The sequence below is a fragment of the Urocitellus parryii genome, unplaced genomic scaffold (genome assembly GCF_045843805.1).
Source record: "Urocitellus parryii isolate mUroPar1 unplaced genomic scaffold, mUroPar1.hap1 Scaffold_35, whole genome shotgun sequence".
Classification (NCBI taxonomy): Eukaryota; Metazoa; Chordata; class Mammalia; order Rodentia; family Sciuridae; genus Urocitellus; species Urocitellus parryii.
This window is the reverse complement of record NW_027553167.1, coordinates 1327428-1348926: the sequence shown is the minus strand read 5'-3', so window position 1 is coordinate 1348926 and position 21499 is coordinate 1327428. Positions and strand designations below refer to the sequence as shown.

General features: G+C 44.8%; 1 protein-coding gene across 2 annotated transcripts in view; it reads left to right on the top strand.

Annotated features, from left to right (window-relative positions):
• Positions 1-5185: 5185 nt before the first annotated feature.
• LOC144252002 (solute carrier organic anion transporter family member 3A1-like) overlaps positions 5186-21499 on the top strand; it is a 304020-nt gene continuing 287706 nt past the window's right edge. For both annotated transcript variants that reach the window (XM_077794595.1, XM_077794594.1), the window contains exon 1: positions 5186-5470. In XM_077794595.1, coding sequence (XP_077650721.1) covers positions 5291-5470 — 180 coding nt within the window. In that variant the 5' untranslated portion in view covers positions 5186-5290. The remainder of the gene's footprint in view (positions 5471-21499) is intronic.

Below are 21499 nucleotides of genomic sequence, written 5' to 3'. Positions count from 1 at the left end.
AATGGTTGAACAGTTTCCTTCGTCAGTTTGTCCACCCCCCCCCTTGCTGTGCCACAGGGGAGGAATATACCCAGACAGGAGACAATGACAAGAGGCTGGGTCGTGGGGAGGACCCAGACCCTGAGCAGAAACTTTGCTGCTCTCATAGGCTAACCATATCTCTAGTGCCCATAAGCTTAGTTGAGGTTTTGATTCTCTTTAATGGCTTTCAACACTTTGTGGGTTTTCTTTCATATCATAGCTGTCTTGTATGGTCTCTTGGAACCAGAGATTCTTTGACCAGCTCCAAGGTTAATACACCACACTCACCTGGGGTGTTTGGGCCTGGTGCCTCTTGGAGGACAGGCATCTGTGGTCACTTCCTGCTGTGCCTGGAACCTACAGAGCTCCTGAAGATTCCCAACATCTGTGCATCAGAGGTCTTTTGTTGGAGAATGCTATTGGCTGAGCACACTTTCAGTGCTGGCTCATGCCATTTGCTCACCCAAACAGTTCCTATCCTTAAAATGCAAAGGTCATGTGTATTTTTCAGAGACTAAAAGTGAAGCTGGGCAAGTCTTCCTCTGAGAGAGTGGAGGGGAGGCATTGTGTCAGAAAAGGGTTAATGAGGACATTTCTGCTGCAGAAAGGGAGTGTCCACAGTTGCTCAGAGGACAAAGAAGTGAGTACCTACAGAGAATTCCTGGAAGGAATTTTTCTACAAACCCTGACACTTTCTGGGTCTTTCTCTTGTCCCAGACTTCTTGGCAGGGAGTCTGATAGGCACTCAAGAGGATAAATGATCCTCTATTTTTAAAGTGAAACACTCTTTCTATCTTTAAGGAGCAAACAGGATATTTGGATAAACAAATTCTATTTATATATGCACATGAAGAGAAGGCACTAATGATGAGTCCCCAAACACACTAATATTGGTGAAAGTTTATTATTTTTATTTCTTCTCCTTTATCTCAAAACTAATATTCCATTGATAAAGTGTTATATTTATATAACCAGCTTTATATCTATATAAACAGTTATATCTATATAACCATTCCTGAAACCCTAGTTATCTCACATCAGTTTTCCAATTTCTACATGTTTATTCTTTCTTCTGTTTTCCATTTGGGTTTTGGATAAACCATTTTTTAAAAATTGCATCCATATTGGTGTTTATCCTTTTTATTTCTTTGCTGAGCTTTAGGACATATTCAAATTAAGGGAGATAATTTAAAATGTGGAACTGTGAATATAGTAAGTCACAAACAGGGGCTTTATGGTAGAAAGGCATATGGACCAGGCTAATTGGAAAGTGGGGCGGGGAGGCAAAAACTCTAAGGAAAAAAAAAATGCTTCGATTCAGCCCAAATATTAGTTTCAAGCCAAAGAATTTGGCCCAATCTCAATTCTATCCTCGATTGGACATAATATATGATTGCTGCATTTTCAAAACAAGGTGTGGGGGGGACTCATCCACAGGGTGAGAATCTAAGCATCTATTTTCCATCCCAGTGACAATCAGAAATCATTCTTTGCATTTATTTTTCAACGTTGTATTTGCCTGGTAACAAAATTGAAGCTGGCAAAAGATGGTTCATGTGAATTACTTGAACAACAGTTTCTCATTGTGTTGAATTACATTGGGGCTGCTTGCTGTGAAATCTTGCCACAGCCCAGTAACTGTGGAAGATATTGTCACTTTTTTTTTCTTTCTGCAGTGACCATGAGGTTAACCCACTTCTTTCCTACAGAAATGAACTGATGGTCCTTTCTCAAGTAGAGGAAGAGAACTCCCCACTTTCTAATTACTAAGCATTTACTTACAGCTTATTAATATTTTAGGAATCAAAAGTCAATTTATCTTCCCATGTCACCCAATCTCCTTTTGGCTGACCTAGGTCAGATTTCAAGATTACATGGTTTCTCAATGTTTGGAATACCTCTAGTCGCCAATAAAGAAAAGAATCTCCAAACCACACCTTAGCAAGCAATAGTTTCACCTAACTTTGAAAAGTTGCCTAGCTCAGAAAAGTAGTTAAAAGCTAAAATATTTGCAAGAACTTTATAACCATTCATAATACTGACCCAGTCATACATTCACCATCCATGACCAGGCAGATAGATGGTGAAAGAGGCCCCTGCCTGCAAGGGATGCCTGCAGCATTTCTCCAGGGCAATATTTAAGGTCACCCTGTTGAAGTGTTGGGTGGTGTTCAAGTTGTTTGCCTTACTCTTCAAGTGATTGCAAATGTCCTTGTCAGAGGCTGGTAAAGGTGGCACTTCCTCCTCCTCCTAGGTACTCCTATTGACTCATGGTTGGAAAATACAGGTTCAATTCCAACCATCTGCTAGCTGTGAGCTCCGAAAAGCCACTTGCGATTGTTTCTTAGGAGTAAAACGGGTCTAAGAAGACCAGATCTCCCTGTATGTGGGGTCCTGCTGAGATAAAAGACATGAAAGCACTTTTTAAGTATTAACGACCTATACAGATACGAGGATGGCTACTCTCTTTCTGCTTCCCCTTTGCATGTCTGTCTGGAGAACTGCCAAGCAGAGGTGCTTGTTCACAAGCACACCTCATTACCCCCGGAGCCTGGATCTACACGTCAAGAAAGGACTAGTCAAGAAGGCAGGGAACAGAACATGTTACATTTCTTCTCTGTACCTCTTTGAGGCTATAGGCCAATTTTGATGATTTTGAAGCCTTCGGGTACAGAATTATGTTCATCGCTGCTTTCTGTTAATTAGAGAAGAAACTATAATCCTGATCTGGAATCCTCTGATTTCTCTTAAAATTAACTTTTAAAATCCAAAACAAATGGGTAAATTAAAAAAAGAAAGAAAGAAAGCCTACCCCCTCTCAGACTGCAGATGAGACAATATGGTATGGGAGAGGGCTGGACTTGGGTTCAAGTCCTGTCCTGTTCTAGCTGTGTGACATTAGACTAGTAATTACACCTCTCTGAGTCTCACTTATAAAGTTGAAAAAATGAGTCCTGTACTCCCTGAAAGACAGATTGCTGGGTGATGAATGAGCTAATATATAGAAGTTATTAAGAATCTGGACTGTGATAGCAGACACCCTGCTTTCAAAGGTTGGCTCTGCCATTTACGGGATAAGTGACATTGGTCAAATTATTTAATCTTCCTGGGCCTTAATTTCTCATCTGTAAAACAGGGCCAATGACAACATCTAGGTTAGAGGATTGTTGTGAGGATTAAATTGTTAATGTGGTGAAGCACTAAGAATGCCTGGCCAGAGCAAGCACAAAATAAACATTAGCTCTTGTTATTACACAGTATGTAAATAAGACTTGAAGACTATAATGTGCTCTGAATGACATTTCAATAGCAATAGGGATCACTGTTCAGAAACAAGTCAAAAAGTCTCAGTTCAGCTTGGCAACTTGCCAAGGCAAAATATAGCTAGCCCATCCAGGGTCTTCTCAGGAGTAAATGGAGTGCCCCTAAATGCTAGAATGATGGCCAGGGACATAGTAGTGAAATAGAGGATTTGACAGAAAAACTGGCTATCAGTGAAGAGAGGCTGTGGGCAGTAAGAGTAATGGAGGTAAGTATTCTAACAGTAGGGCTGGTGAGGGATAATGTAGCCCAAGATATGAAATCTGGGGGTTGGGAAAATGGAAAAAAAGACTTCTGGGGAGCTATTCAAATAGTAGGTGGTCTGCAGTGGGTGGGGGGGGTGGTCATCTCAAATCCATATCAAGCCAGTGTGAGATCATGTCTGGAAACACAGAGGAGTAAAACAATTTATATTTAAATGGCATGGCAAAACAACATCCCCTCCACTCATTCTCATTCAAGTTCTGGGGGAGAAAGTAAAAATTATGGTAGTGTTAATTGCTATTCTCTTGACTGAAAGCCTTGCATTGAGACATAGGATGTCTGCATGGAAACATTCCAGATAATTTGTGGGGTCTCCCAGTTGACTAGGTGGAAGTTGGGGAGTATTTCTAGTTCCCATACAATTTTCTGCAAGCTTCAGGAAGCTGTGGCTGATAGCTGGTCCTATCCATAGTACCTTATTGCTCAAAGTCCTTGGTAGCACTGAGGATGAGGACTGATGATAAAGAGGGGCTGCTATGGTCAGGCATCCAGGCCAAGGCCTACACAGCCAGGGGAGGGGTGAGGATTAAGGCTGGCCTGTGGCTAACCGCTGCTTCCCTCCTACCGCCTAGTGGGGCTGCTAATTCCTGCAGATGGGTTCCACGCCCTTGGAGGGCCAGACAAGGCCCTCTGCTGGGGTCGCAGAGACCATGCACTCGCCCAGACATCCTAGCTGGGGGCATGCTGCTCCGAAGGAATTAATGCAAAAACTTCCCTGGTTTGCTTAGCTTCGGTTCCTTTCTCCTCTTTCTGGCTGCAGCCATTTAGGCACGCTCAGTGGCCAGGGAGCAAAGGAGCAGAGGGCCGGAAGGCGGCAGAAGCCTCAAGCAGCTCTGACCTCTGACATCTTCCCAAGCCCCAGAGCGAAACATCTGTCCTCAGAAATATCCAGGCAGAGGGGAATAGCGCGCGCTAACCCATTCCAAGGCACCCAGTAGCCTTTCTTCCTGGAAACAGCAACTCCTCTCTGGTCTAGCGCCCCGGAGCCTGAACACTAGTTCTAACCCCGGTGGAGGTGCCTTCGCATCCCCATCTCTGGTCCCAGTGCTACTCAGCAGTACCACCCAGTCTCTGCTGCTGCGCCCAAGTGCCCCACAGCGCCATCTAGGGACTGGGTGGCACCTTCCATACTCTGGGGCAGCCCCACCCCCGGCTTTGCTCAGCTAGAACTACCCCCTCCAGTTCTCCCAGCAGCCCGACCCTCTCCGCTTTGACCACCCTTAGCGCCCAAGCCGATCCCCTGTGGCTCCCCAGGGGAGCACCGGCAGCAGGAGCGGCTCAACCGGGGCACGCAGTGGCGTCCCAGCCCCAGGCCGCAGAGCTGGGGCACAGGGACTGAGGGCAGGCGCGTCCGGCGGGCGAGGGGAAGCGGGCGATGGCAGCGGCGGGCGTCCGCGGGAGACGAGGCGGCGGCGGGCGGCGCGAGGAGCCCTTGTGATTGGCACAGCCCGAGCAGGAGGAGGAGGCGAGGGGAGGGCGGAGGAGGAGGAGGAGGAAGGGGACGAGCGCGGCGGCGGCGGAGGCGAGGAGCCGTGCCTTCCACCTCTACAGCTCCGGCAGGACAGGGGCGGCCGCCGCGGGCCCGGGGCGGGGACAGCACGCAGCCTCGCGGTACGCACCCCCGCCCGGCAGCGGCCGCGACACCCGGGGTGAGCGGGAAAGCGGCGGCGGCGGCGGGGGAAGGATGCAGGGGAAGAAGCCGGGAGGCTCGTCGGGCGGCGGCCGGAGCGGCGAGCTGCAGGGGGACGAGGCGCAGAGGAATAAGAAGAAGAAAAAGAAGGTGTCCTGCTTCTCCAACATCAAGATCTTCCTGGTGTCCGAGTGCGCCCTGATGCTGGCGCAGGGCACGGTGGGCGCCTACCTGGTGAGTCCCCTTGCCAACTCCTCCGCGGACCCCCTTCTCCAGCCCGGATCTCGGGCTACCCCTTGGCAGGAGGAGGTGGCCGCCCGGGCGTCGGGGGCAGGCGGGCGTGACCTCGGCGCGGCGCGGAGGTTGGTGAATGGTGCAGAGGCGGCCGCCGGGGGAGCTGCCGGCCGGGGCTGCCGAGCGAGCCGGGAGCGGGCGGGACCGTGGATGCCGACAGCAGCTAGAGCGCCCGGAGGGGGCAGGGGGTGTCCGGGGTGGAGAGGCGGCGGGCAGGTGGGCGTGAAACCGTTTCCCTACCCCCTTGAAAGCGGAGCCAGATGGTGAGTTCAGGAGCCTCTCTAGAGAAGAAGGCATCGCGGTTTTCAGGTGACCTGCACATGGCAAGAAAAGCCAGTTGGCATCCTGCGTCCTCTACTCTTCCTTACATCGCCTGGAAGAACAAATCCATTATGCATCATTTTCTCCCGGCTGTTTCTGCGTCCGCCAATTACGGGGGGGATTTAACAGCTTAGAGTAAAAGGCGCCCAAGTGTAGCCCTGATCCGAGTCTAAGCTATAGGGGGAATATTCCCACCGTATTCCAATAGCCATCTTTCAGCGTCTGGGATAAAGTTACAGTACCTGGAGAGCAGCTGTGAGTTTGTATAGTTCCTGCTACCCACTCTTAAAGCTAAATTACCCACCGTGGTTTCTTCCCAACAAGGGGTTACGTTATTGTACACATTATATATCTGTTTTATTTGCCTCTCTAAAGGGGATACTAATGCTCAAAGGGCCCGTGGGTCCCTAACATCTCAGAGGAAACAGCTTGTAATGACTCAGCACTGTCAAGTAGGTACTTTGTTGTTGTCTCCTGCCCTGCTCAGGTGGTCCCAACTGGAGTTCCAGAGAGTGCACTCTTAGACTTGTCCTATCCAAACAGTAGAAGATTTTTCAGAGTATATAGTGTTAAATCATTACTTGGGTATTGACCTGAAATGGAATCAAATGTCATAGACTTTGAGTGTTAGCAAGTTTGATGGAGATAGAATCGGACAAGATTTTGACTGTTGAATAACCACATCCAGAGATAGAACCATACTGGGTCCTGATGTTATCATTAATCCCTCATTCCTGGCCTTGGGTTAAAGTTAATGAGGGCCAGACACTGGGTGTCTTATAGCATTCATAAACAATCTCCTCAGCCCCCCTGCTGTAAAGGAGACACTAAAGTAGAACTTGGTCTCTGGTGTTGGGTAAAGTCATTTATGTGGTTATGAGGTGGGGGAGGCTACAAACTCAGCTCTATTCCTGGGGCAACAATTTCAGGGCTTTTGAAAATCTAATGCATATCTGTTGACCCTTCTGAGATGAAAGATGTTTAAATCCCTCTCTGTGTCCTGCGCAGCTGTAACTGGTATGCTTTGAGTGAATCCTGGAGCCAACAGTGCATTTCATTTTCTGTTTTATAAAATGCAATCATTTTTGTCAGTAGTTATAATACATAGTTGCAGACGGTACCTGTGGATTTTGGAGGTAGGGGATAACAGTGTTTTGGGGGATCAGTTTATCTGAGCTTCTGTAGGGGGCTGTGTGTGGAGGGGGGATGAGGGGTGCTGGGGATTGAACCCAGGACCTCACACATGCTCGGTTAGTACTTTCATCTATGAGCTGTGCAACCAGCCCGAGGCACATGTATTATTAAGATGCAAATGCGCATCAGTACAATATATGTGAATCAATACTGTAGCATATATGCAGAGTCCATTGTACCTAACCAGGTCTGTGTGTAAAAGGAGGTAAAATTAGTATATCAACAGCTGCCTCCAGTTTTAACAGTTTGCCTTAAACCAACATTGCTCCACAGAGTGCCTTATTTGTATGTGGCAAAACAACACCAACAGAACTTTTCATCCCTGGAGTGATGAAAGCATGGGCATATTATTATTATTTTTGCAATGCTCTAAGGGTTTTAGAAGGAAATGATGTGGGATGTCAGCCAGATGAATGGCTTAGCTCCATTAGAAAGTTGAGAAAGCAGGGTGCTCCTGGAGTGGAGGACTTCTTGAAGCCAGTCTGGCCCCATGAGATGGGAGGTTGACTTGAATCACAGAACAGGGGGTTGACAGGCGGAGGAGGAATTCAGTCCACCTGGTGGCGGCATCCTGGCACTTCTTGGCTGATGGAAAGCCTGATTGGATGGGGTAATGTAACAGGAGTCAACAGGTGCTCTGCAGAAAGCATACGGAGGCCTAGAAGAGGACAGGCCTAGGAAACTGAATTTATTTTGATCACTAGGACTGGGGCATAAGGTTCTCAGGACTGTGCTTTGCCTGACAGCCCTTGACTTTCTGTGGCCATCTGAACCTCATGAAAATAAATAGGGGCTTGCCAGGGTTGATTGCATCAGCTTGCTATGGGCCTTGTTCTTCTGGGCTACTTCAGAGTTCTCTCTGCATCTGTAATTTGGGAGAAAAACCAAAAATAAAAGTATGTTGTTCCTTCAGCCATAGGAGACCTCTCTCTGGATAATTGGAGAATAAGCTAGTGCAGGATGTTTGCAGGAAAAGCAGATTTTTTTCTTTGTAAGGGATCATGGTTTCCTGGGAAACCTACGATGCAGTGTCTATAGGTGACCACACTGGCAGGGTCCATAGGCATGATGTATGTATATGTGGTCTTTACACTGGGAATCAGCTTTCCCTTCTGATTTTCACATATCTGGTGAAGGGCTTGCCAGAGGACATGGCCAATTGTGCTTAATTTCAAAGAGGAGGGTGATTGCAAATGTGAGTCCAGTGCATTATTTCCTATTTGATTCTAAAAGTCAACGCAGCTATCTTATTTTTTCTTCCCAGGTGTCTTTTTTTAAAAAAATAACATTGGGAAGTTTCATTTCATTTCTCTCTTTTTCCCTTTTTCTTCTGAATAGATAATTTCCCAGTGTTCTCAGTGTGTCCTCAATGCCACTGATATAGGCTTCCCATCTGCAAAACTGAAGTAGGTAGTTGCCTGGGATTGAGAAACAACTTAGAAAAGCAGGACTTGTGTGTGTTTGTTTCCTTTGAAAACCCACCTAGGGGGAAACTTAGGCAGAACTGTACATGAGAAAGCCAGCAATTGTTAGGCTAGACTGCAGACCTGCAACATTTTGCCAGAGGTCAGGGCCTTCCAGGGCAGTGCAGAAGGACATTGATCTTGATCTCAGGGATGATATGGGTAAGGTGCTATAGACAATGTAAACCCAGTGCAACCTGGATCAGCTGTGTATTTTGAAATCTGTTGCAATTGCAGATGTCTTAATTAGAAATCATGCTTCACATAAGCCAACAGTTAGAAGGATGTTCTAACATAGTTAAACTGCCTGGCTGGCCATGAAATAATTTTTTCAAAGTAAGGAATAGAAGCCCATTCAATTTGATATGTCATTGTGCACAGAACAGAGAATGCAATGTGATTTTTTTTTTTGAATACCAGGGATTGAACTCAAGGGCTCTTGGCTACTGAACCACATCCCCAGCCCTATTTTGTATTTTATTTAGAGACGGAGTCTCAGTGAATTGTTCAGTGCCTTGCTTTTGTTGAGGCTGGCTTTGAACTTGTGATCCTCCTGCCTCAGCCTCCCCAGCTTGTGAGATTACAGGCACTACTGTGCTCAGCTGCAGTGTGGTTTTCTTGTACTTGTGTTTTTGCTTTGTGTGCTCCAGTCTGACCTATTTGCAGGATGTAACATCTGTATGAGTCTTGGACTGTTTGGAGGAGGTGCAGGCATATGGGAACTTCATGGAGAGAAAGTAATTTTGTGTGCAGTTTATCTGTGCTTTGTAGGGACCCACTGAGATGTTTCAAGTCATTCACAGAGGGTAGCCTTGCATGGAGAGGGTGTGTATGTTATCAAATTACTGAGAACTAGAGGAGATAAGGATGTGTACAGGAAATTAAAACTGCTGACACCTCTGAGCAGTTACGACTGAGGCTCGCATACAGATGCTTTTGAATTTCTTCAGGATGAAAACTGAAAAAAAGGCCAGTCTAGTCTTTTGGGTGGGGCACCCAGGCAGCTCCTATGAACTGGGGGTGGGTATTTCCCTATTGAGAGTCATGCAAAAGTATGCCTGAGGTTGTGGTGACAAAGTAATGACATAGATGACTGAGTGTGGTAAACGGATCTCCATCTCACCGCTTTATAGTCACTTATTTTTAGGCCTGAGAACATTCAGTGGGCTTGCAATTAAGGGGTGAGGTGGAACTGCTGGATTTGTTATTCTTATTTTTTTTCTCTCTTCTTTCTAAAGAAGCATCATTTTGAAGATAGGTTTTTGCATATCGAGCCCAGAGGCAGACAGCTGAGAGACATTTTTAAAGTCCTTGTCAAATTAGTATGATGACTAAGGTAACTGTATTTTACTTAATGAAATTATTTTATACACTTATGGTTACTTGAAGTGACAAATTCGCTGCCATTTGCATAATTACTATATAGCCCTGGGTAGTAAGAAGTAAAATTACTCTGATTTTTTTTTCTTTCTTACAGCTTGGTTTAGACTGTTTAGCTAATAATCCTTAAGGGAAAATATGTATTTCTGAAAATTCCCTTCAACTAACTTTGTGTGCATTCCCTTGATTCTTGGGGGTTTTCACTTGTGTGTTTAACAATTGAAACTGAGTTAGTTGTAAAGGGGGAGATATCTTTCCTGAATGTTGTTAACTCTTCCATTTCAGCATTCGATACTTTATAGAAAGGACAAGCAAGGAGCCTGTGCACAGTGGTGCGCCCTTGCTAATCAGTTGCTCAGTATCTACTGCTCCTCGTACCTGCTGCAGGAATGGCCTTACTCAAGGTCACGCTGTGTGGGTTTCCTCTTGCACAGAGTACCCGGGGAACCGCCAGGCAAGGGCAGCTCCAGCAGGAATGTCTTTTGAGTAATTTTACTTATCTAATAGCAAACTTGGAGGTGCTGCTTTGTCAGGGACTGGGAAGGAGTCAAAGCAGTGTCACAAGAGCCACGTGGAGGTAGGTGCATTTCATGTGCAAGTGGAGGAGAATCAAACTCCATACTTGCTGTGTGATAGTAGCCATACTTCCAGCTCCATGAACACATTTAACTTGCATACGTGTCACCACCTGTGTCATTGAATAAGCATGTTCCTATGAAGTAAAGCCCTTGTACTTTCTTCGCTTCTCCCTTGCATATCTATTCATGTTCTGCACATTGCTATGTGCGTTGTATATATTTCCACCTTATTCAGGCCCAGGGTTGCGTACACTGATCATGGTATGCAATACTTTTTGAAGGTGTGAAGGGACATTTCAGTGGTAATGTTGATTGTACAATTTACACATGAATTTAGAATCCGGTCTCCCTTGAGACCAGTTGGATGTATTTTATTGCTTCTGGGAAATGCCTTTGGTCATCTTTAGGCCGGGAAGATAGTCCCTTGCTCTTTTCATTTATTTTTGTTTTATATTTCTATTTTTGTACCTACAAAATAGATACTAAGCAGGAAGAAAAGCAGAACCATTGACTTTGATTCATAAGATAAGTGCATTTGATGTGGTTCAAAGACACTTGTATTTTATGTAATATATGTATTCGTGTCTTAGTGTGAAAATTATTCTTCAATGATTAAAACTCCAAGTTAAAATTTTAAAACCCCAAGGTGAAAAATGGCAAGTGTCTATGACAACAGTGGCTTGTTGAATGAGTGTCAACAGATCTGGGATTCATTCCTATGTCCTTACCAGCTCTGTGACCTTAGGCTGGTCACTTAACTTCTCTGTGCCTCACTTTTTTCATTTTAGAACTAAGATTATAACAGTGATACTGTGATGATTCACTGAGTAAGTACACATGCTTGGAATACCTTCTGGCACATACTGAATATCCTATAAATTCTAGCTATTATTCTTAATAATATGGCCATACCTATTCACCACAAACATAAAAATGACAGGACCCAATTGATGAGAAATACAATTATTTCAACCAAGTATTGCTTTTGGTTTAGTGAATTGCCCAGTCAAGTAGCTTCCTAATCTTGTCTTGGGAGATTAAAAAGTTTTTAAAATCCAGAAATAAGCTAAGCACCGGTTGCCAATTCTCTTTATTCCCTTATTAGGAATGCAGCAATCTATTTCATCTTAAAGATGGTAAGACAAGTGCAGTGGGTGAGGAGCCCCCTACAACAATGGTTATTAATGTTGATCCTTTACAGTTGGTGGTACTTGAAGGTGAATAGATCAGGGACTGGCACACATGGCCGGGAGGAGCAGGTGTGCTGACGGCAGACTTGCTTTGGGAAGTCCTTGATATTATCACTCTAGGCTGAGGCTGAAGGCAGGTGGTAAGCAGCTGAGGGTGAAAAAGAGTATCAGACATAGATTCACGAGATCTCCTTGGGTCTCCAACTTATCTGCTCCTGGTGACTTGACTTACCTGAGCCTCAGTATCCTCCTCTGAAAAAAATGGGGATAGAGATAGAGCTTACGTTTTAAGTGGTTGAAAGGTTTAAGTAAATGGGCACGTGATAGAGTACTTCCCGTGGGGTGCAGTATTCAACAGTTGCTTGAACAGCAATGACATAGTACCCACAGGAGTCCCTCTCTGGGACCTGAGGATTTGGGACGTTTGTGTGTGGCCTGGGTTTCTGTTTAGCGAGTTGGCGATCTGGGGAGCTTGCTCCGCAACTTATGTGGAGATTAGGCTGAATGGCTACTTGGGGGGAGCCTGAGGTGTTGGGAGGGGGAGGACCAAGGGACATATGCTGTGGACATATGCTGCCCCCCCAGGCAGCCTTGTTTCAGACACACGACCTCAGCTCAGCCCTGGTTGCCCTGGAGGGCTCCTGTCTGGCACTCATCCACTGCCTTCACCTGGAGTCCCCTTGCAAGCACATTTGTGAGCATCTTCCCCGTCTTGGTCATTTTTTGTTTCTCAAAAGTAGAGCAGAGGAGCTCTTGATACAGTCTGTTTCTATCCTGTGGCGTTATCCCTTGGGCTTTGGCTCATGGCGATTGTTAAGGTCACAGCTTCTGCACACCACCACTGTCCCTCCATCTGTAGTTTTATTTTTTTTAAATTATATATATATATATATATATATATATATATATATATATATATATGAAATTGTAGATGGACACAACACCTTTCATTTATTTATTTATTTCTATGTGGTGCTGAAGATCAAACCCAGTGCCTCACACGTGCCAGGCAAGCGCTCTACCACTGAGCTACAGCCCCAGACCCTGTCTGTGGTTTTAGAAGCAGCCTTCTTGCCCCCAGTCCGGTAGAACCCATCCTTGGGAAGAAAGAGGATGAACTGGACTCTTGGCGAATCAGGTTGCAGTAGATAGATATCGGGTGAGTTTTAGATTCCCATTCAGATGCCACAGGTTTCTTGAGAAAGCATGTACCTCCGGAGGACCCCAGCGCTCCCCCACCCTGCTGACTTCCATGGTGATATCACTGAGGAAGGAACCCAGTCTAAAGCACCGGGTCTTGCACAGCTCTAGCTGTGGAGGGAGCCAGCCCGGGAGCCTTCCGCTGGGCTTTCCAGTGACAGCACAGAGAGCAGAAACATTCCCTGGGCTCTGGGCAGGATCTCGGCAGCTGGCCACTCCTGACTTCCTTATTTCAGTTCTTCTTTGTGGCTTTGAGTTGAGCCCCTCTGAAAAGGGAAGCCTTGCTGACTGAGGACCTAGAGGCTCACATCTTTATAGAAGCAGCGTAACCAGCCCAGCTGTTTTCTCAAGTGATGGGACATCCTTCTTCAAACTCAGAATAGCTGTCTCACCATCTAGGATATAGAAGTTGATGAATAGAATTTTCCTGGACTTCAACAAAACGTCACATCATTCCTCCCCAGTGAAGGCATACTGAATATATTTAAAAGCAAATGGCAGCGGGAGCTGACTGGCCCCCTTTCTTAATGGGACGGACAGGTGTGAGCCCACCTTCCCCCTTTGCCTCCAAGGCTTCTTCCATAAGTGCCTGCCATTCCTCTTCAGTCCTCTGCCGGCCTGTGATCTCCCAGGTGGCATTTTATGTGACCTGGTAAAGGACTCAGAGGTAGTGGTGATTGTAATTATGAATCTTGTTTTCTTATCATAGGTTTTTGTTAAAATCTTTGCCATGAACCCTTTGAAAACGCTGGGAATAAGCTACGACCACAAAACCATTCAAGTGGGAAGTAGTGTCATTGTCATGTCCCTAGGGTGTGGCAGAAGGACGAAGACCCAGGAGCTCATCCTTGTGCCATTACATCAGATCCATCAAAACTCTGGAACATGCCTTCATGTGTATCAGTCCATCCACCCATCCAAGCAAACTTTGACTCTCCAGATGATAACCCAGCTATCCAGGTAGCCTTTGACATTCTTATTTTTTTTAGTGATGGTTACCAGAGTCTCAGTGAATTGCTAAGTACCTGGCTTTTGCTGAGGCTGGCTCTGAACTCGCGATCCTCCTGCCTCAGCCTCCTGAGCTGCTGGGATTACAGGCGTGCACCTTCAGGCCCAGTTTGATACTCTGCTTTGATAGGTCTAAAGTGAGCTGTGGTTTTCAGCATATAGCCTTGGGGAAAGAATAAAAGAGCTGGCAAGCTGCTCCCTGTTTCACTGCACAAACAGCTACAGGAACTCCAGGAAGGAGGAAATGATTATTGTTATGCTGCCTTCTGCACCTGTGAGGTTGGTGTACGGAGAACACAGTCATGAAGGTGTTTCTCAATTAAAGACTATTGTACAGTAGTCACAGGGAATGATATTGTCTTTTCCCCTTTTGGAAAAGGCTTATGTAAAATAGGCTTCTCTAATTGTTGGATTTTTTCGATCTCCCATCTTCTGCTGATGAGAATGAGAAATTACCACCTTGAATACAAGCAAGTTGGGATTGGAAAGCTGCCCTTGACTGATTATATAAGCTTTAAAATACTGTACCTGAAATCTTATATTTACTCTACTAAGAATTTTCTTAATGAAGATGAAAATTTCTAAGCAGCATGGACCCATATGTTTTTCTTATGTAAGATTCAATTATTGTGATCCAACCTGTAAAATAAAGAGTGATGCTGATTAGTTAATCTCCTGGTTGGCTTTTTGGGTCAGAGCATTGTTTGAAGTAGGTCCACAGAGTCACCGATAGCTATTCCCCTGGAACAGGGTTGGCCACAGCTTCAGCACCAGCTCTCTGCCTCTCAGGGTTGCACAGGCTCCTTCTGGGCTTGGGGTTACTCTGACTCCCATGTGACAGAGTCCAGGCCACTCTTAAAAGTCATCTTCAGATATTGGTCATTAAATTTAGCATTTAGCGGTATGTCTGCAAGTACAACCACCTTTGATTATGATAGATTCTCTGCTTTTGACCATTTCATTTCCCAACCACTGCTGTGCTGACACTTAATCTGCTATGTCTGTGGGACACATTGGCTCCCCGGTCTCACCTGCATGTGCTCAGTGTGGCACATTACCCTGTCCTCTTCGCAAAGCTATACAAGTGGAAGTTCCATGCACACTACTCCAGCGAGTTTGATTTCCACCCTCCTCCTTAAATGTAAGCAAGGAACCTGTTGTTTTGAACAGGGTAAGAAATGGGGGTGGAGTCCTTAAAGAGAGCTAGCTGTGTAAAGATAGCTATAAAAGAGTTTCAGACAAGCCTCTCCTGTCCTTTTGCACAAAATTTAGGGCAAGACTCCTGATCTGTTATATGGCTTGTTCTGTTGCCTCCCCAGTGCCAGTAAATACTTATGTGGGTTGGGAGTTTTAACATGCCAGCAACACAATTTCTCAGCCAGCCAAAGAGAGGATATCTTTTGGAAACAAACAAACAACACCTCCCCCCACCCCCCATAAATTATCACCTTCCCTTTACCTTTGCCAGGCCCTGGAGATGCATATAAATAGATCAAAACATCAGCAAGCAACTTTGCAGCTTTGCATCTTGCAGTTGATGGGAGCAGGTGGGCAGCTTTGCCTTGCTGTGTTTGGGCTGGGAGTGGTACTCGGAGCCAACAGCCTTTGAGCTAAATCTAAGTGCAGTCCCTTTCATTCCAGAGATGCATAGGTGGAACCGATTTTCTCATAGACTTGTTATCTCTGTGTCCCATGCTTGTCCTTATTCTGGTATTGGGAGATATGTCTTGGGCCTTTTTTAAAAATAGTTTTTTAAAAATTAATTTCCATGGATGTAAATGATGGTGAGATTCACTGTGGTATAATCATGTATGTACGGAAAGTTATGTCAAATTAGTTCCACTCTTTCCTTTTTCAGTCCCCTTCCCTTTCCTTCATTCCCTCTGGTCTACTCCACTGGCCTTTTAATCTCATCTCTCCTTATCCTCAGGGAAACATTTGAACTTTGGACCTTTCATTTTTGGGGGATTAGTTTATTAGCATGTTAGTCTCCAGATCCATCCATATACCAGCAAATGTCATAAAGTCATTCTTCTTTGTGGCTGGGGAATATTCCATTGTGTATATATACCACGTTTTCTTTATCCATTCGTCTATTGAAGGGCACTTAGCTATTGTGAATTGTGCTGCTATAAACATTGATGTGTCTGCATCACTGTAGTACGCTGATTTTTAAGCCTTTGGAAATATACCAAGGAGTGGGATAGCTAGATCATGTGGTGGTTCCATTCCTAGTTTTTTGAGGAATTTCCATACTGCTTTCCATAGTGGTTGTACCAGTTTGCAGTCCCACAAACAATATATGAGTGTACCCTTTTCTCCACATCTTCACCCTCTATGGAGGTTTTTCATTCCTGGATTCAACCAATCTCCAAACAAAATATTTGAAAAAAGAATTGCAACTGTATTGAACATGGACAGACTTTTTAATTTTCTTGTTATTATTTCCTAGACAATAATGTATAACTATTTACATTGCAGTAAGCAAGTAATCTAGAGATGATTTTAAATGTATGAGAAAATGTATTAAGGTTATATGCAAATACTATACTTTTTTTTTGGTGGTACTAGGGATCAAACTCAGGCTGCTTGCATACTTCTGTGTCTTTTTATATTAGGGATTATAACATCTGCAGATTTTGGTATCAGATGGGGATGCTAGAACCAATCCTTCAGGGACACTGAAGGATGAAAGTTTAACATTGTAAAATATCTGCATTTGTTGCTTTCATTTTAGGCAAAATCAGGGCACAGAATTAACACTTACCCAAATGTGCTGCATCACCCTCCAGAGCCAGCCTACATTAGCTGGCAGGTGTGAGCAGGTAAGCAGTCAGGAAATGGAGATAGTGGTGTTTTAATTTCAGAAATAATGATTATAAACATACATAAATAAATACAGATTGCGCATCCCTGATTCAAAAGTTCAAATCTGAAAACTTCCAAACTCTGAAATCTTGTATGTGTCAATATGACACCAAGAGTGGAAAGTTCCGCAACTGCTCACGTGTATGACAGGTTACAGGATGCTAGCACACAAAAAGTACTGTATGAAATGACCTTCAGATTGTGTGCATAAGGTGTAAATGAAAGAAATTAATTTTGTGTTTAGACTTTGAGTCCCATTCTCTGTGTATTATGTATACTCCAAAGCATCTAAAAAAAATCCCAAATCTGAAAATACCATTTGTCCTAAGCATTTTGGATAAAGGATATTCAACCTGTATTGTTCTGATGGATGCTGAAAACATCGTTATTACTCTCACAGGATTTTTAAAAAATAGACTTCATATTTTCTAATAGGCACCATAGGCTATCCTTTAATCTAGTGAACAGATAAAAAAAAAACATGTTTGTATTTATTTGCCTTTAGACACTTTGGAGTTAATTAGGGAAAGCATTTGTTTTTAAAAACAGAAACAGCAATTAAAAATAACTCAAGGGCATGTGGCACCTCAGGCTATCAGCAAGACTCTTCAGTATGACAAGTGAAACATTTTAGATCCCCAAAGAGGAGCAGGACTGTGCTTGCCTTGAGGTGTGTTTGTTACCTTTGTGGCTACTTTTCCTTTTGTGCCAAGTAAACCAAACTGTGGTGGTCACAGGTGGTGGGCCCAGTTCTATCACCTCCTGGTTGTTCATTTATTCTCTTCTGGGGCCCCTCTGCTGGCCCCTGACCCCCTCAGCATCATGCTTCACCAATCCTGGGGGGGGGATGGCACTGTCAGATGGGTGGGGATTGGGGAGGATACTGGTCACGCCAGGTAGACCTGTTGTACCAGGCTTCTACCATGGGCTGTATCATTTTCCGTCCCAGTTCTTTTCTCTGCTCCCCTGTCCTTATTCCCTGGGCATAGCAGCTATGTTTGTGGCTTTCTGCAGGTCTTCAGGATCCAGGTGCACCTTTTACCATGAATGCCTGTTCATTTTTGCCTATCTGGACTGGAGCTGAGTTCTGTTGTGCTTTATGTGGGAGAAGTGGGGGAGCAGAAATGAACTCCATATTTTATTTATACCTTTCCTTTTGTAGAGTTTATAGGACAATAGGGTCCTTCTGTAACATTTTTAGTGCCACAGATGTTGGATCAAAATTAGGTTATATATTCTCACATATATCTACATTCATATGCATATCTATATCTGTATCTATACATTAAAGAAAAAGGAATTGATAGCTTATCTGTTATAGTTTGGATGTGAAGTGTCCCCCAAAAGCTCACATGTGAGACAGTGCAAGAAGGCTCAGAGGGGAAATGATTGGGTTGTGAGAGTCTTAACCCAATCAGTGAATTAATCCCCTGATAGGGATTAACTAAGTGGTGACTGAAGTGTTGGGGTGTGGCTGGAGGAGTTGGGAATTGGGGTGTGGCTTTGGGTATATATTTGTATCTGGCAAGTGGAGTTTCTCTTTCTGACCATCACGTAAGCCACTCCCCTCTGCCACACTCTTCCACGGTGATATTCGGCCTCACCTGAATCCTGAGGAAAGGAGCTGGCCTTCTGTGGACTGAGACCTCTGAAACCAGGAACCTTAAATAAACCTTTCCTCCTCCACAGTTGTTCTGGTCGGATCCTTTAGTCACAGCAGCGAAAAACCTGACTAAAACTTATCCTTTGATGGAGAGGTGGAAGTGGAGCTGGGGATAGGAGGGTGGATGAGTATAGATGGGATTCTCTGGGCCCTTTTGAAGGAAAGAGCCAGGTATATTAGTTTCCTAGAGCTGCTGTAATAAATTCCCACAAACTGGGTGGCTTTAAAACGGCAGATTTATTTTCTCACTGCCCTGGAGGCTGGAAGTTGAAAGCAACCTATCTCTGGCTCATGTTTCTTCCACGACCTTGAGTAGAATCCTTCCCTGCCTCTTCCCAGCTCCTGATGGTGACCAGTGGCCCTCCGTGTCCTTGGCTTGAACCTGTGTCAGGGTGATCTCTGCCTGTTGTCATGTGGCCATTCCCCCTGTGTTTCTCTCAGAAGGGCACCAGTCATTTTGGGCTAGGGCTCGCTCGAATACCTTCATTTTAACTTGCTTACATCTTCTGAGACCATGTTTCCAAATAAGGTCATGTTCACAGGTACCAGGAGTTAGGACTTCAGTGTATCTTTTTCTAAGGGGTAAGAGTAGCACACTTCAGCATATAATTCCAGCAGGAAGAAAAAAACAAGCGAAGGACCCGTAACTGGTCTGAGGGTACAAAGAAAACTAAGGCAAACTCTCAGTCCCTCTTAAGGGTTTTGGGCTATTGGTAAGAGAGTTCTTCAGCCAGGAAGCTTGGCCTTTGAAGAAATGCTGTGCCGTGACAACTCTTGTTTTCTTTCTATAAAAAATGTAACCATGCTTCTCTGGGGTGGAGGTGTCTGGGCCATGGGGTGACCCTGTTTGAATTGAGTAGCTCTGAACCTTTCCTTTCTTCTTTGTGGACCTAGCTGAATGTAGGGTTTCCCCTTCATCATCAGACTAAGGAGAATACATATAAAAAATGCTAGACATATCTGTGGGTAAGCCTTCTGACTATGTATATTTACTCTCTGTGGATATGTGTATGGACATGAGTTCTTGCAGGGTTCGGATATGTGTATGTACATGAGTTCTTGCAGGGTTCCTTAGCAGAAGCTACATTTGATAAAATTTTTAGTGGCCTTTGTGTCCTCCCTGAAGCCCTGTCCAATTGAGATCAAAAGAGACGATCACTGCTTTGTGCCAGCCAGTCTCAGATTTGGCCAGGTATGCATTGCAGAAATGCTGTCCCATGACAATCCTTGTTTTCTTTCTATAAAAAAATGTAACCACGCTTCCATTATATTAGGACCAGATATCTGCATTCTAATTTCGTGCATCTTTGTGTTTTTAGGGGAAGGGTAGGAGTGGTATGATGCTCAGACTTTCTCAGCATAGACTCCTTTTTTTAAAAAAAAAATTGTTAGCTTGGTCTCTGCCAAACTCATTAACTTTGACAAGTTCCTTAAGTGCTGCAAGCATACAGTTGAATAAGGCCTGTGCTTGGCCCTCATGGAGTTTATGTATCCTAATGGGGAAGACGTCATGTTTATAAGGTTTTCATTAATGATTCATTCATTAGAATATTTTAGGTCCTGGGCGGGGCAGGGGCTGAGCCCTCTTGGAGCCTTGCATCTGGGTCAGCTTTTACCCAGGACAGTGTGGTGTCTAATAATAGATGCAAAATATTGGGCTCAAGTGGGAGGTACTGTTGGAGATGGGCCTGGTGAATGGAGGGGGGGATGTTTATGGTTAAAGACGTGAGATAATTTTCTCAACATTGCTTGGGGTAGATCCAAGATGTCAGGAGTAGGGCTGGTAAGATGCTGGCTGGGGACAGCCCCCAGAGATGGGTGGGGGTGGGAAGATGACAGTGAAGAAGGTTTGGGCTGGGAACTCAGGGCCATAGCCACACAGTGGCATGTCAGAGCTGGCATTCTGGAGTCTCTCCTCCAGTTAGCAGCGCGGGGGCTGTTGGCACCTGTCTTGGCAATGCTTCTATCTCTCCAGCTCCCAGCTTTGAAGTGGTGTGGTAAAATGCTGCTGGAAGTCGGCCGGGAGAAGATAGCTCTATCCAGGGCATGCTCAGACCCAGCAGCCATGACTTCAGTGTGTGGTGTGGCCAAGAGGCTGAATGAAGGCCTCCAACTGTCCTGGAACAGTGTGCTCACCAGGAGGAGGGGGAGTTCTAGGATTCCTTGTATAGACTCCTGGCCTCAAGGACATGATGACACCTCTGCATATAAAAATGCATTGAACCACTCTTTTGAATTATCTACACATTAGATTTCTGCAAGATGAGCTAAAATTAGGAAAGGCCCTATTGCATTTGTCTGTTTTTTTTTTTAAACACTTTAGCTTGGCCCTGAATGTATCAGTTCTGGATAACTTTAAAGCTGGTTATAGAACAAACTGTGTTCACACAGAGGAAATGTCTCTCAAACAAAAAGTGGGCGTGCAGTTTACAGTTTAAAAATTGGAAGGAGGCCATTCAAACTTCCCCTCCTGTTCTCCTTGAAAACTTGGCAAACTGGCTGAGAGGGGGGTACTCCTCCTGGGAATGTATAGTCCTTAGGACCAGAAAGAGAAGCTGGCCTGCAAGCAGAGCTGACAGACTATTGGGTAATCTAGGAACTGGAGGCTGGGAGGAGGTTTCTTAAGGTGGTTTTCCATCAGCTCTAGGCCTGTGTAGCAGGGTATCTTAATCTTATTATAATAAAATACCTGAGGTTGGATAATTTATAAGGTAAAGAGGCTTACTTGGCTTGTGATTCTGGCAGCCATAAAGTCCAAGTAGCATGGTATCAGCATTTGGTGAAGGTCTCCATGGTTGCATAATAGGGCAAAGAAGGGTAGAGGACACATCCATATGCAAAAGAACCAAGTACATGGGATGACTTTGCTTATGACTAGTTTTCACTGGAACTCACCTAGTCCTGTGATAGCTGCATTAATCCCCTTTGAGCACGGGGCCTCATGATCCGGTCCCTTCTCACTAGGCCCCTGCTTCTTATAGGTCCCACTACCTTTGAATACCAGCACGTTGGGGACCAAATTTCAACAAATGAATCTTTGGAGAACAAATTCCATTTGAGCCAAATAAAGAGCACGTGGAGTGAGGCCAGGAAGCATTCCCCTC